General features: G+C 35.4%; 1 protein-coding gene across 1 annotated transcript in view; it reads left to right on the plus strand.

The window, feature by feature from the left end:
* The window catches only part of LOC123263793 (neurexin-3-like), a 763,584-nt gene that overhangs the window by 601,805 nt on the left and 145,734 nt on the right, over positions 1 to 16,045 (plus strand). The window contains exons 24-25 of the mRNA XM_044726803.1: positions 3,163 to 3,456; positions 3,531 to 3,709. Of these exons, the coding sequence (XP_044582738.1) occupies positions 3,163 to 3,456; positions 3,531 to 3,709 (473 nt within the window). The remainder of the gene's footprint in view (positions 1 to 3,162; positions 3,457 to 3,530; positions 3,710 to 16,045) is intronic.

The raw sequence follows: 16,045 nt of genomic DNA on the forward strand, positions 1-16,045 counted from the left end.
TAAAAACAGCTATAAAGGCAGCACCGGCATTATTCCTGGATGTTTACAACACCTGCCTCAAAGAAGGGATTTTTCCTCGAAAGTGGAAACAGCAACGGTTAGTGCTGCTTCCTAAAGGGAAAAAGCCACCGGATGAACCGTCATCTTACCGCCCACTTTGCATGCTAGATACAGCGGGTAAGATATTCGAACGCATAATTCACCAGAGAATTGAAGCAGTAGTCGACCCACTCCTGGCAGACAATCAGTATGGATTCCGGAAAGGACGATCAACCCTGGACGCAATCAAAGTGGTTGTTGATACGGCCAAGGAAGCAATCGCAGGAACCAGATGGAAGGGTGGAACGAAGAAGTATTGCCTGGTGGCGACCCTAGACATCAGAAATGCCTTCAACTCCGCCAATTGGGAATGCATCATGCAGGCCCTCCAAGAGAAGAATGTACCAGAATACCTTCTTAAGATCGTAGCAAGCTACTTTGAAAACAGGGTACTGAAGTATGACACGAAGAACGGTCCAAGGGAGTATGCTATTTCTGGAGGTGTACCACAAGGTTCAGTTCTAGGCCCGCTCCTGTGGAATATTATGTATGACGGCCTATTAAGACTAACTCTGCCAAGAAACGTCAAACTCGTAGCATATGCAGACGACGTAGCCGTAGTGATCGTTGCCAAACATCTTGACGAGATAAACCATGTGTTCGATCTCACTTTCGAGCGCGTTAACCGGTGGATGGACGCAGTGAACCTGCAACTGGCGCAACACAAAACTGAGGCAGTGCTTATTACCAGCAGGAAAGTGGTAGAGACAATTAAGCTGAAAGTCGCCGAACAAGAAATCACATCACAACCTTATATTCGATATTTAGGAGTGATGCTTGATGCCCGACTCAACTTTAAGCAGCAGGTAGAACACGTCAGTGCCAAGGCGTCAGCAGTGGGAACAAGTCTAGCACGACTGATGCCGAACATCGGAGGGCCAAAGCAGAGCAGAAGGGTACTGTTATCATCTGTAGTCACATCGGTGCTTACATATGGTATATCTATTTGGACCAACGCTCTCGAGATGCAAGAATCATGGAGGAAGGCTGGACCAGTATACCGACGGTGTGCCTTAAGAGTCGCCAGCGCCTTCCGCACAATATCCGAGGAAGCAGTGTGCGTTATTTACGGAACTCTGCCTCTCAGAGTCCTCGCTGAGGAAAGACGGAACCTTTATCATCGTAAAAGGTCAACTACACTAAGCGCTGAAGAGCTCAGAACTGAAGAACGGCAAAACAGCTTCGACCGATGGCAGCTCCAGTGGGACGCTGCAGAAAAAGGAAGACGGACGTATCGTCTTATACCGAGGATCGACGACTGGCTGAACCGGAGTCATGGAGAGGTTAACTACTACCTTACGCAGATGTTGTCAGGACACGGCTGCTTCCGAGCCTATCTTCACCGCTTTAAGCACGACGATTCTCCGGAGTGCCCATCCTGCCCAGGTGTCGCTGAAGACGTGGAGCCCGTGATCTTTGCATGTCCTCGTTTTAACCAACAGCGCGATGAATTAGAGAAGATTCTAAAAAAGAGAATTCAACCGGAGACAATAGTAGAAGAAATGCTGTCATCAGAAGCTGTCTGGAACGCCACGAGCACCTTTGCCACTGAAGTGCTTACAGAGTTGCGGTCCATCGAGAGAAAAAGAGCAGAAAACAGAAACTAGAAGGGAGATAGAAAGAACAAACATCTTAGCCACCAGAAGGCAGAGCGGCAGCTAATTCCTCCCCGCGAAGAAATGCCTTACGGCGGTACCATGGGGGATCAGAGGATAGAAGAGAAAGGGGTTTAGGGTTTAGTGGGTAGGGGCGTTAGTGTCGAGTTAGTATGACGCTGCGTCGAGTCGCCACATATCCAGGCCAAACAGCTATGCCTAGAATCCGTAAAAAGGATTCCCCCCCCTACAAAAAAAAAAAAAAACACACACACACACACACACACACACACACACACACACACACACACACACACACACACACACACACACACACACACACACACACACACACACACACACACACACACACACACACACACACACACACACACACACACACACACACACACACACACACACATAGTGACAACATCACGAGGGTATTCAGGGAAGCTTCCTGTGACCCTAAAACGTCGAGATCTGATGAAAACTCGATTTTTGCAGAACGGGGTAAAAACAATAACTTCCCGATTTTGAAAATCTTCGATTTTCTTAGCGGGAAGTTAAGAGACTTTGCAAATTTTTAAACGACGTATCTTGAACAAGTAAGCCACTTTTGATACGGTTCAAGATAATTTTCGGTGATTTTTGCGATTAAGTAATGATTAAATTTCATAATTGAAGAATATCTTAATTTATAAGTTATCCCAAAAAAATGTTCTTTCGAAAATTTTATTCTAAAAATATCTTAGAATTTACAAAGCTTGACTGATCTAAATCTCCATGAAATTTGATGGAAATAGAAATCTTTTCAATATCATGAATCGCTTATGATCAATCAAGACGTTTAAAGTTACAAAGAGTTTCTTAATACTGACACAAACACATAGATACGAAGAATTATGCTCGTAAAAATAGTGAGAGTAACTTTCTCGGACATTAAAACGTGGAAATCTGAGAAGAACTCTATTTTCGAAACCCTGAACAAAATCAATAACTTCCTAATTTTTGGAAATGATATTATCTGATGATTGATTCGTTCAAATTTTTTGACTAAAATTTAATTTCAGCGCATATTACATGTTCAATCACTACTGAAACTATTTTACGTAATACATTAAAAGCATGCGTTGACAGTGAAATAAATAAAGTAAGAGAAATAATTAATTTATCACAATAAAAGTTTTTACGATTCAATAAATACAATACAATATACTTATATTTATTTTTCTTTGGAAATTAATTTTTTTAAAATGTATTCACTGACACTAATTTTTTCTCGACTCAACTTGTTTAGTGCATTTTCAAGATTCTTACCGATTTCCTGTGAAATTTAATCAGCTTTTTACTGTATAAAATGACGTTAACCAGTTAATTTCTTATCAAAATCATTATTTTGATTGTTGATCAGACAGTAGTCCAGCTGTTTATTTGCTTGTTCATAAAATTAAAATTTATTTTTCAGGAGGTGTTGAAAAAACATCATTTGCCCAACTCCCAAAACCTATTATAAGTCATCATGGATTTCAAGGTTGTTTAGCTTCTTTTGAACTTAGTGGCCAAAGCGTTGATCTGATAACAGATGCAATTGTGTCAAGCTCATTGGTAGAGACAGGATGCTTTGAGTACGATAGCTTGCATTCAACAAGAAAATGTCATCATGAAATCTGCTCGAATCGTGGTCGATGTATCCAACGACCTGATACGTTTATGTGCGATTGCGACATGACTACATTTCGAGGGCCGACATGCAATGATGGTATACAAAATGGATATAAAAATAATTAATTTTTTTGGTGAATAGTCTGATTTTCTAATTTTTGATGGTTACAGAAGCGATTGCCTATGAATTTAGTTCAGGCAAAGGCATAATTTCCTATATTCTACCGAATGGTCATAAGTCTAAACCAACAAGAGATATGATAGCAGTAGGATTCATGACAAGTATAAATGATGCTGTATTACTGCGTATAGAATCTTCACGCAGTAATGGATATCTTGAGATTGAAATAGTTCGTAATAATTTAAATAATATTTTTCATGTGGTAGATTATATTTACTCGTTTGAATATTCATTCGTAGATTAATTTAATACTGCAGGACTCAAAATGTGCTAGTGTGTGAGAATAATCGACTCATAATAAGGTTACTTGTAACGTAAATTGTTTATGTATTGTAACGTTGATTATTCTCATAATCAAAGTTACAAAAAGCTAAATATATTGTTAAATTTGAGTACAGAATGTACCTTCAAGGGACTTGTGAATGACGATAATATATTTAAGGAAAGACTTCGCTCTAACACGAAGTGGACCCTTGCCGTATACTGTTTTGCTATGTAACGAGTTGACTAACAAAAATCTAAATATTCGTCTATCAAAATATTAAATCACAGTTCAAAGAAAATTGAATACTGTTAACAACCAATTACTTCGCCAACATATTACCTAACTTACAAAAGGTACTAATACTACTTCGGTGTGCTCTACCGATGTCAGTAGTGGTAGTTCCTCGTCGCTGTAGTTGGGCAGGTCACTAGTAAACAAGAAAAGAGAGCCAAAATGAAGCCAAAACGTTGAATGACATACTTGATAGGTGAATTTATGTAATAGAATCACGGAAGACAATATAAGTTGTGTTACGTCCGGAGTGACGCAAACACAATATTACGTTTATGTGATTCTGAATTTTAGAACTAGCTGCTTAAAGTCTTCGTTCAGGGTGGCGGGAACCACTCCAATAGGTATTTCATTGAGTAGTCGGGATGATATATGAACAATAGAATAATCCAAATGTTTAGAAAAAATGTCAGGATATAAATGGCTCGAATGACTTCACAAACAATTGAATAAATTACTCTTAAGACTAACGATTGGATAAGAAACGTAAATTATAAATAAATATGCTGAAAATATGCTGGTGGTTGATTCGTGCCATAAAGAAGATGTAGACATACAAATGTGGGTTGACACCGAAAAATACTTCGTTAGTTTCAATAATTCGTGTTTGTATTTAATTTACTGAATAATTAAAATAGCAGTTATTAAATTCTAACGACATCATATGTGTATTTGTAACTGACTGGAAATTAAATCATTTTAATCACAACTGAATTGATATTATACTCCGAATATTCATAATTCATGAATTTAATGATATTATACCGGGTAAAAAGGTACATAGGTAATTTACTTGGTAATTATACATAGGTTATTAATAATAACAAGTATAATAACTTATTACATAGGTACATTACCTATACATAGGTTATTATTATAACAAGTATAGTAACTTATTATACTTGTTATAGTATTTCTTATGAAATCGGATAGTAACCTTAGTATTACTGGGCCCGTTGCAAATCTTACCGTGAACTCAATAGAAATATTAAGTTGACCATTTAAATTAATAAATTCGGAAGTTTTTATATAAAAAAATAACCGTAATACGTGAATAAAATAATCCGTACAAAAACAGTTTCACTGTAGAAAATTAAACCAAGTACACGTTCACAACTATTGATTTAAAAAAAAAAAAATGGAGATATTATCACTTTACAAAAAGATGTAAGATAAAAAAAAAACAGATCAAGTAGCCGTTATGATTTTTAATAATTAAAAAAATTTTGTGGTAAATTTAACAATTAAAAACAATTTTTTAAACGTACTTGGCGTGCGTCATTGAGTACCCCAAGATTTTTCGGATGTATTGTAATAACGTCACAATATCACTCAGATAACTCATTTATGTCAACCGTCAGTAGTTTAATAATTATCTTAACTCCTGTTCTTTTCCTCTGTACAGCATTATTGCATGCTTTAAGCGCGATCGCGCAAAAGCCTAGTTCTACTAGCACCTAAAAATCAAGTTTCCTATCTCGTCAAGAGAAATTTAATTTTAATCATAATCCTCCAATAACTATTTTTTTTTATCAAAAACGATCCAAAAAGAAATGTCGAAGTTATGTAAAAAAATCACTCTTTAACTTCCCGCTAAGAAAATTGAAAATTTTCAAAAATCAGGAAGTTATTGGTTTCACCCCGTTTTTAAAAAATTGAGTTTTCAACGGATGTTGACGTTTTGAGGTCCTAGGAAGCCTCCCCGAATGTTTCCGCGATAATGTCCGTACATCTGTATGTATGTGTGTGTGTTCGAATTTTTTGACAAACAATTTTTTTATCTTTCGTAAAAAATAAATTTTTTTCTTTAATAAAAAGTATCCTATGTTACTTTTAATACTTCCAAGAATATGTGTACAACGTTTTATGATGATCGGTTAAGTAGTTTTTGCGTGAAAGCGTAACAAACAAACTTACATTCACATTTATAATATTAGTAAGGATTTAAATCCAATTTTACAATAAAATTACTCAATTCTCTTTAAATTATCTGATCTCTTACATACAAAATCTCCTACTTTTAATAACTGAAAAACACTTTGTTTTTCTCTCAATTTTATTAACAAGTAATTTTCAGATTCTGTAACTGGTATAATATGTTTTACTACTGCTTGCAGATTTAGATTACTGATCCTTTTACTATGTTCAACTTTCAATTCTTCAATTAAAAAATTCAATTTATTTCCTATAGAAAATAAACAATATAAAAATTAACAATAGTCAAAATAAACAATCGATTAAAAATGTACTGCTTTCATTACGTTTTATAGGATTTTAAGAAACTTCATAAAATTTATATGTAAATCTGATCTTTCTTGGGTTTGAATTTAAATAAATTTAATAGATTTTGTCGGGTACAGTAGGTGATTCAGACCAGTAAATATAAATTTTTTTACCCGGGAAAATGATACAAATTATATTTTTTTGATCGACGAGCTCAAAAACGTAATAAATGCAGTTTTGTGCGCTTAAGTATGAAATGAGCGGGAAGTTGCAGGGATGGCTTTTAGGGTCAACCGTTTTCCTAATTTTTTCGAAATTTTTCGTCTTCGATAACTCCCGTACGAATCAATCGATTTTCACGGGACTGGCGGCAATAGATGTAGTATTTTGAGCAGATGAGTTATTGAAAGTGACTAGTGGAGTCGTTTAAAAGTTATTCCATAAAAAACATTTTTTAAAAATTTTATTTTTAAGGTTTCTCAAACTTTAGCGAACCGAATCGATTCAAATTTTCACCAAATTTAATGGCAATGATACTCTTTGGATCGCCGCTTATCTCGATCCGATTGATCGAGCTGTTCAAAACTTATACATTCATATGGTTGCATCAAAATAATTATCAGTAGGGTTAATGACTTGTTGAAGAGGGGCTGAAAAAATTGTTGTCCCTAAAATCGCTTGTCACATCAGTTCTTTGGCCTTAGTTATCAGACGTAAAAAAATTTGGGGCACTCAATGACGCACGACAAGTACGTTTAAAAAATTGTTTTTAATTTCTAAATTTACTACAAAATTTTTTCAATTATTAAAAATCATAACGGCTACTTGGTCTGTTTTCTTTTATTTTACATCTTTTTGTAAAGTGATAATTTCTCCATGGTATTTTTGTAAATCAAGAGTTGTGAATGTGTACTTGGCGCTATTTCTTACAGTGAAACTGTTTTTGTACGGATTTCAATTTTTGTTTTGTAACAGGACAAGGATTTTCAACTTCCCGCTAAGAAAATTGAAAATTTTCAAAAATCGGTTATTGGTTTTACCTTGTTTTGCAAAAATCGAATTCTCATTAGATTTCGACGTTCGGAGGTCCTAAGAAGCTTCCCTGACTACTCTCGCGAGGGTGTCACTATGCCTGTATGTATGTATGTGTGTGTGTGTGTGTGCGCGCGTGCGCGTGTGTGTGTGTGTGTTTGTGTGTGTGTGTGTGTGTGTGTAAAACTCCTATATTTTTTGAACGGCTTGACCGATTTCGTTGCGGTTGATGCCATTTAAACGGACTTGACCAAACTTAGATTTGGAGTATAATTTGAACCAATTCAGACCGGTAGATTTTGGGAAATCACAAAAAAACTAGAAAAAAAAATTTTTGAAATGTGGTTTTTTTGGAATAAAGGTACCCACGGCTAATAAGGCCTGTCGGGTAATACGGCCTAAGTGATAGAAATGATATTTAAAATGACCGCTTCCGCTAAAAGCTTCTCTAGTAGAAGCGGCTAGCATAGAAATGTCGCTACAAGTTTATCGAGTCCCGATACAACGTTCCCTGTCTTCTATATTTCATCATCCGTCATATCCTAAAGTAGCGCAGAAGAATTCCTAAAAAACTGTTTGAGTAAATGGTAAACATTTTTTATAATTTCATATTTAATAATTAAAAATCATTATTCTAATTCTTATCAACTTCTTAAAAAGTATTGTTGCTTAATTTAAGTGATGATTGATCTTTAATACCAATTTTATTCAGTATAGTATAACTATTTCCAGTATCCCAGGTAAAAAAATTTATATATAATTGGGTATAATTATATATAATTACATATAAAAATTGGCCCAGCATAATTATATTTAATCATGTATAATTATATCCAATAATATATAATTTTATGCGATTATATATAATTACATTATTTTTTTTTTCAAAAATGGATAATAAAATTGTTTTTTTTTTTTTTTTTTTTTTTCGTTATATTAAAACCAATGTGATTCGAAGTGTGATGTAGTGATCAGAAACTATTTTATCAGATAAAAAATTCCGGGTGTCCGCTGGGTTCGAACTCGACTCCTCCTGGTTATCAGTCCTCTACGCTGCTTACTGGTCTGAATCATCTACTGTACCCGACAAAATCTATTAAATTTATTTAAATTCAAACCCATGAAAGATCAGATTTACATATAAATTTTATGAAATTTCTTAAAATCCTATAAAACTTAATAAAAGCAGTACTTTTTTAATAGATTGTTTATTTTGACTATTGTTTATTTTTATATTGTTTATTTTCTATAGGAAATGGATTGTATTTTTTGATTGAAGAATTGAAAGTTGAACAGAGTAAAATGATCAGTTATTTAAATATGCAAGCAGTAATAAAACATATTATACGAGTTACAGAATCTAAAAATTACTTATTTATAAAATTGAGAGAAATACAAAGTGTTTTTCAGTTATTAAGAGTATGAGATTTTGTATGTGAGAGACCAGATAATTCAAAAAGAATCTGGAAATTTTATTGTAAAATTGGATTTAAATCCCTACTAATATTTATTAATTTATTTATTTTATTTTAAGTCGCTTTTTGACAACTAGGTCATTAACGACTACTGTTGACATAATTTAATTATACAAAGTTATATACATTTTAGGAGATTGACTTTTTTTAAGAAGAGTATTGCGATAATACATTGATCTTGATTATTGAAAATTTGTTCTAAACTGTTTTTTAGACCTACACTATTTCTTTCGTTTTTAAAATTATCGCACTCAATAAACAGGTGTTGAATTGTTGCCCTTGCTTCGCATCTTGGACAATTGTTCGGGTTAGTTTTTGTCATAGTGTGAGTGTGTGTGAGCTTAGTATGACTGATTCTAAGTCTGGTGATTGTACTCTGATATAGTCTATTTATTTTTGGAACACTATCTTTGGTGCTGTTCCGTACCTCGTGCAGTTTTGTTCTGGTTGAGGTCTGCCATAGTCGGTTCCAGTGAGTTTGTATTTTGCTGTTGATTAGTTTCTTTACTTCGTAATGTGATACTTAGATATTATAGTCAATTTCTGCTTGCGTAGCATCTTTTGCCGCTATGTCTGCTGCTTCATTGCCACTAATGCCTTGATTTGCTGGAACCCAGACGAAGGTCAGATTTACCAAGAGCTTCTAATTCCTCTAGTGTCTTATGTATCAGTTGGATTAATGGATGCTTACTATACTGGTTTTTTAGGGCTAAGAGATTTGATAAAGAGTCTGTGTATATTATACTATTGGAGTTGGTATTTTTTGTTTTGATAGTTCTTGAGGAATAGATAATAGCTGACATCTCACATGCCCATATGGGACAGTAATCATGCATTCTGTAAGAATGAATTATGCTTGTATTAGTTACTACAGCAAATCCAGAGCGATTTTCTATTACTGATCCGTCTGTAAAATATTCATCGCAGTTCCTATATCGCTCTTGAACTGAAATAAATGAAGACCTGTAAGTCATTGGTGAAGTAGTGAGCCTGTTGTGTTTCCTCATGGTTAAATCCACCTCAATGTTAGGCTGATGCCTTGGTGGATGGTATTCCAAACTTCATGTCGCAATAGATGGAAATTGTACATCTAGTTCTTCTTTATATAGCTGGGTTCGTAAACGGAGGGGCTTAGGTAGACGTATGTTGCTGTTGAAGACTGCAGACAAGAAATCTTTTGTTGATTGTCGACATGCTGGATTGTTTGGATTGGATGAAGCGGTCAGGACATATCGTAGGCAAAGTTCTTTTCTCCTTAAGGCGAGTGGAGGGATATTAGCTTCAGCTTCTAGGCTTGTAATGGGACTCGTTCTAAAGGCTCCAAGAGCAATTCTTAGGGTGTTATTTTGAATTGAATCGAGAATTTTAAGTGTTTTTTTATTTGCGGAGTCGTAAATGATGGCTGCATAGTTTAGCTTCGGTCTAATTAGAGCTTTGTAAATGGATAGCAGTACACTAGAGTCAGCACCCCATTGTTTGGAAGATAATATTTTTATTATTCGGAGACGCGATGGACATTCTGCTTTGATGTTTTTTATATGTGAGGTCCACTTCAGTTTGCTGTCAAAGATTAATCAAAGTATTTTCAGTTGCGGTACTTTTCTAATTGGTTGATTGTATAATATTAGCGGATCGTGATTAATATCCTGGCTACGTTTGAAAAGCATATACTCTGACTTGGTCTTCGAGAACTTGAATCCACTAGTTTCAGACCATTCTAGTAGTTTATTTAGAACATTTTGCATTATCTTGATGGTGACATCAAAGTTGGTGCCCCGGAGGGTCAAAGAAAAATCATCTACAAACAGTCGTCCATTTATATAGGGATAAATACTGATGTTTTCGAGGGCTTCATTGATTGCTATTATGAAAAGCAGTACACTAAGGACAGATCCCTGTGGAAAACCATTCTGAAGCTCGACTTTTTTGGACATTGTGTTGTGGAGTCTGACTCTCATGGTTCGATGGCTCATAAAATTGGAGATGTACGCTATTATATTGCCGTTGAAGTTTAACTTTTTTAAAATTGCTATTACCCTTTTGACCCAGCCCATTTCGTACGTCTTTTCAACGTCCAGGGATACTAATAGAAGATGTTCATTCATAACAAATGCGTCACAGATGTCAGACTCTAAATTGACTAAGAAATCTGTTGTGGATCTCATATTTCGCGAGTCGAATTGAGTTGAGGCAATTAGTTCTCTTTTTCCAATCTCCATCTAAGACGCTTGCAGACCATTTTTTCTAGCACTTCACTCAAATTACAGGTTAAGGAGATTGGTCGGTAGTTTGCAGCATTGGTGTGATCTTTTGATGGCTTGGGAATTGGAATTACTGTGGCCTCTCTCCATTGGTCAGGAAAAGTTTGGTTTATCCATATGTGGTTGTAAAGGGCCAATAGATAATCTTTGCCTTTGCTTGGAAGTTTCTTGATAAAGATATTTGATATACCATCTGGTTCAGGACTTGAGTTTTTACAGCTTCTGATAGCTTGATGTAGCTCATTGATGAAGAAGGGGTTGTTGATTCGGTCTATATTATAATTAGGGTTATCTTTTTCATCATTTATCGATTCTTTGTACTGTCGGAAGGTTGCAGAGTAGTTTTAGTCTGCCGAGTTAGCTGCGAAAATGTCTACCATGTGATCTGCAATCGTTTGTACCTCGGGAACAGAGGTATTGGTTTTTTCTCTTCCTGGTAAGAGGGGGATAGGGCTATTTGTGTTTTTGCCTGTTAATATTCTTAGTTTAGTCCATACGAGTAGCATTGGTGTGGAATGAGTGAGTGATGAAGTAAAATTCTGCCAGCTTTTTCCTTTACTTTCTTTTATTATCTATCTGGATACTGCCCTAAAATGTTTAAATTTATTGTGTTAATAATGTATTTTGTTTTCCTCCGAGTCTATATTTTTTTTAAATTTGCGATATGATTTTTTTGCATGTTTTATGGCATTATTACACTCAGAATTCCACCAAAGGACTGTTCTTTTTTTGTTTAGGTTGAATGTTTTAGGTATTGAGTTTTCGGCAGCTGTGGTGATGAGACTTGTAAATTTATCGAGAATTTCATGAACAGGAAAGTCAAAAAAGGCGGAGGGTTTTGGCAGATCATTAACGTTTTGCTCAATTATTTGTTGATAGTTATACCAATTGGCCTGATTAAAAATCCATCTAAGAGGACTTTTAGTTTGACAGGAGTTGGTTTGGTATCTGATGTCAGTTATTGCTATTGGGTGATGATCACTGTTGTTTAGATCTTCAATGAACATCCACTCCATAAATGGTGCAATTTCACTAATTGCAATCGAGAGATCTATTGCACTATGATGACCTGTGTTACTATTGAAGTGGGTACCGGTTCCATCATTAAGTAGTATCATATTATTATTCATTTCTGTCGAATCTTCAATTATTTTACCTCTGGCATCTGTATGAGTTGAACCCCAAAACGTGTTGTGACTGTTAAAATCACCGACAATGATAAATGGTACAGGTAGTTAGGGGATGATTCCTTCTAGATTTTCTTTGTTGATGATTTTGCTGTTGGGAAGGTAGATATTGCATACTGTTATTGGTTTGAATGAATTTATTCTTACTGCAGTAAGTTCTATATCAGTGTCTAATGTTATTTTCTGTGCTTGTAAGTTGTCAGTAATAAAGATAGCAGAACCCCACTAGCACGCAGAGACAGAAATTTTGTAGCCTTCGTCACTAGTAGCTTATTCACTGAACCACTAGCTGCTGAACCACACGAAATTAATAAATAGCACTAATTACTAATTACACTCACTATGGTTGAACACGTAGAACGGAGCGATTGACAACACGTCTGTTCCGTTCGGCTTCCGTAGTGGGACCTACTAATATTATTAATGTGAATGTAAGTTTGTTTGTTACGCTTTCACGCAAAAACTACTTAACCGATAATCATGAAACTTTGTATACATATTCTTAGAAGTATTGGAAGTAACATAGGATACTTTTTGGTGAAGAAAAAAATTTATTTTTTACGAAAGATGGAAAAATTGTTTGTCAAAAAATTTGAATCAATGTGATTCAGTTCTATTGGAATGTAATGATCTTCGATATTCATCGAAGGACTTCAACGCAAGTGAAGCAGCGGGTAAATGCTAGTTAAAAATAAAATCATTGTTTATCTTTGTCATCATCAAAAGTAATCTTTGTCATCACTTCTTCAACTTTGAAGATTTAGTATGATTTTCATTTAATCATACGAAAAATGAAAAAAAGAAAATCATTATCGATTATATATCATATAATTTAATACGATTTAATATAATTATACATAATTCTTTATAATTATACAAAAATTACGAAGAACATCATGCATAAATTTGTAATATTATACATAATTTTATATAATTATATATAATTCTACATAATTATAAGCAATTATACAATCGTAACCAAAATACAATGTAGGATTATATATAATTATATATAATTTTATGTGAATGGTTAAACACGAGAGAAACATAGTATGAAATTATATAGAATAATACATTATTCTATATACTTTTACATAATTGTATAGAATTATACTAAATGACCGAGAACATTCCGTAGATTATATATAATTATGTATGATTATCAGGGCCTGGAAGTTGGGGCAAATCAATTAGCGATAAAAAGAGAGCAAAACTTTAGTAATAATAGCATGAAAAAAAAAAAAAAAAAAACGATCGTAACGTAAAAAACAAGCAAGTTCAGACGTATCGATTAATAAAATTGTCTAATTTGAAATGTCAAAAAAATTGAGGTTTGTTGTAAGCACGTGAATTTAAAGAATTACAACCTAAAAAAAAAACATTGAAGGAATTTAAAATTTTCGCCGAAATGATTATAAGGCATGATAATGTCAAACTGACCAACACAGATGATCTTCAGAGTCGTGCGATTTATTATCCGCGGAGTATGAAGTACCAGTGTAATAAAAGAACCATGCTAAGGTAGAGAAAAAAATTTTCTTTCGGGATAGTAAATGGATATTCAATTTGATGAAATTTCAGGTCGATACACGACCTGAGTGTCAGGTGTTGCTGTCCGTAGGCTAACTCGGAAAATTCCAGTATAAAATCTGTTATTCACTGATTTTTACAACCACATCCGGCCTGAGCTTTAACAACAAACGCCAGGTATTGCGACCCGTCGGTTTACTTTTAAAATTCTTGACTAAGATTTCGTACTCACGGAATTCCATAACCGCACACGACCTGAGCTTCAACATGAGACTCCAGGTATTGCGGCCCGTGGGTTTATTCTGAAAATAGATATTTATAATTTTTTACTCAATCAATTTCATAACCGCACATGATCTGAACTTCAGCAACAGACTCCAGGTGTTGTGGCCTGTAGGTTTACCCTTAAAATTCTTGACTAAGATTTCTTACTCACTAAATTTCATAAACGCAGATGACCTGAGCTTCAACAACAGACTCCAGGTGTTGCGGCCCGTAAGTTTACTCTTGAAATTTTGAATAAGATTTTTTATTCACTCAATTTCATAACCGCACATGACCTGAGCTTCAACAACAGACTCCAGGTGTTGCGGCCCGTAAGTTTACTCTTGAAATTTTGAATAAGATTTCTTATTCACTCAATTTCATAACCGCACATGACCTTAGCTTCAACAACAGACTCCAGGTATTGCGGCCCGTGGGTTTATTGTGAAAATTGATATTTATATTTTTTTATTCGATAAATTTCATAACCACACATGATCTGAGATTTAACAACAGACTCCAGGTGTTGTGGCCCGTAGGTTTACTCTTAAAGTTCTTGACTAAGATTTCTTATTCACCAAATTCCATAACCGTACACGACCTAAGCTTCAACAACAGACTCCAGGTGTTGCGGGTCATAGGCTTACTTCTCAAATTCTTGAATAAGATTTCTTATTCACTAAATTTCATAACCGCACATAACCTGAGCTTTAACAACAGACTTCAGGTGTTGCGGCCCGTAAGTTGACTCTTGAAATTCTTGACTAAGATTCATTATTCACTAAATTTCATAACCGCACATGACCTGAGCTCCAACAACAGACTTCAGGTATAGCGGCATGTGCGATAATTCGAAAATTGATATTTATATTTTTTTATTTAATAAATTTCATAACCACACATGTTCTGAGATTTAACAACACGCTCCAGTTGATGGTTCTGAGCAAGGCCTCGTGACGTTGTCAAAATAATTTGGCAACGCAGGTAAGCTCAAAGATTCGGGGACTAGGATAGACAGAAGAACGAACGAACGAGACTCTTGTAAGGGGGATAGGTGTTACGGCTCAAACAGGTCTTACGGCTGCACCTCCCCGCATGGGCCCCGCTGGTAACTGGTCGGGTTGTTATTATATTACCGATCAGGCTAACGCAGTCGTTGAATGGGTTGATACAGTTAACTAAGTACGAGGACAGATTGACATTAAAATCAACTCAATTCACATCTGTCCTATGATAGCGTAAATGCTTGAGGACAGGGTTTTTCCTTGCCGGCAAACTTGGCTGTGTATTACCTATGTAGGGGTAGGACAAATATACGTGCGTGTATAGCTCTTTTGAGCCCAGGAAACGGCCTCTTCGGAGGTAGGCGAAAGCCTCACCATATATTCTTCTCCAGTTGATGGATTGAAGGACTAGTTGGACTAGAAGGACAGTTGAAGGACCCAGGAGCCTGTAGGTTTACTCTTAAAATTCTTGACTAAAATTTATTATTCACTAAATTTTAAAACCGCACATGATCTGAGACCATTAGCGAGATCATGAGTGAGACCGCGAGCGAGATCGTGAGCGAGACTGTGAGCGAGATCATGAGCAAGACCATGAACGAGATCATTAGCGAGATCATAAGCCAGACTATGAGCGAGACCACGAGCAAGATCATGAGCGAGACCGCGAGCAAGATCATAAGCAAGATCATGAGCGAGACCATAAACGAGATCATAAGCGAGATTATGAGCGAGATCATGAGTCAGATCATGAGCGCGACCACAAGCAAGATCATGAGCGAGATCATTAGCGAGATCATGAGCGAGATCACGAACGAGACCACGAGCGAGACTATTAGAAAGATTACAAGCAATATCATAAGCGAGGCGTCATATGACTTTTTTTAGGCTGGAATTGCGTAAAAAACTCTTCAATACTTTCTCGTAAGGTATTTTTTTCTTTATAATTCCATGTGCATTGCTTAGCATCTAC

Source organism: Cotesia glomerata, linkage group LG1, assembly GCF_020080835.1.
Source record: "Cotesia glomerata isolate CgM1 linkage group LG1, MPM_Cglom_v2.3, whole genome shotgun sequence".
NCBI lineage: Eukaryota > Metazoa > Arthropoda > Insecta > Hymenoptera > Braconidae > Cotesia > Cotesia glomerata.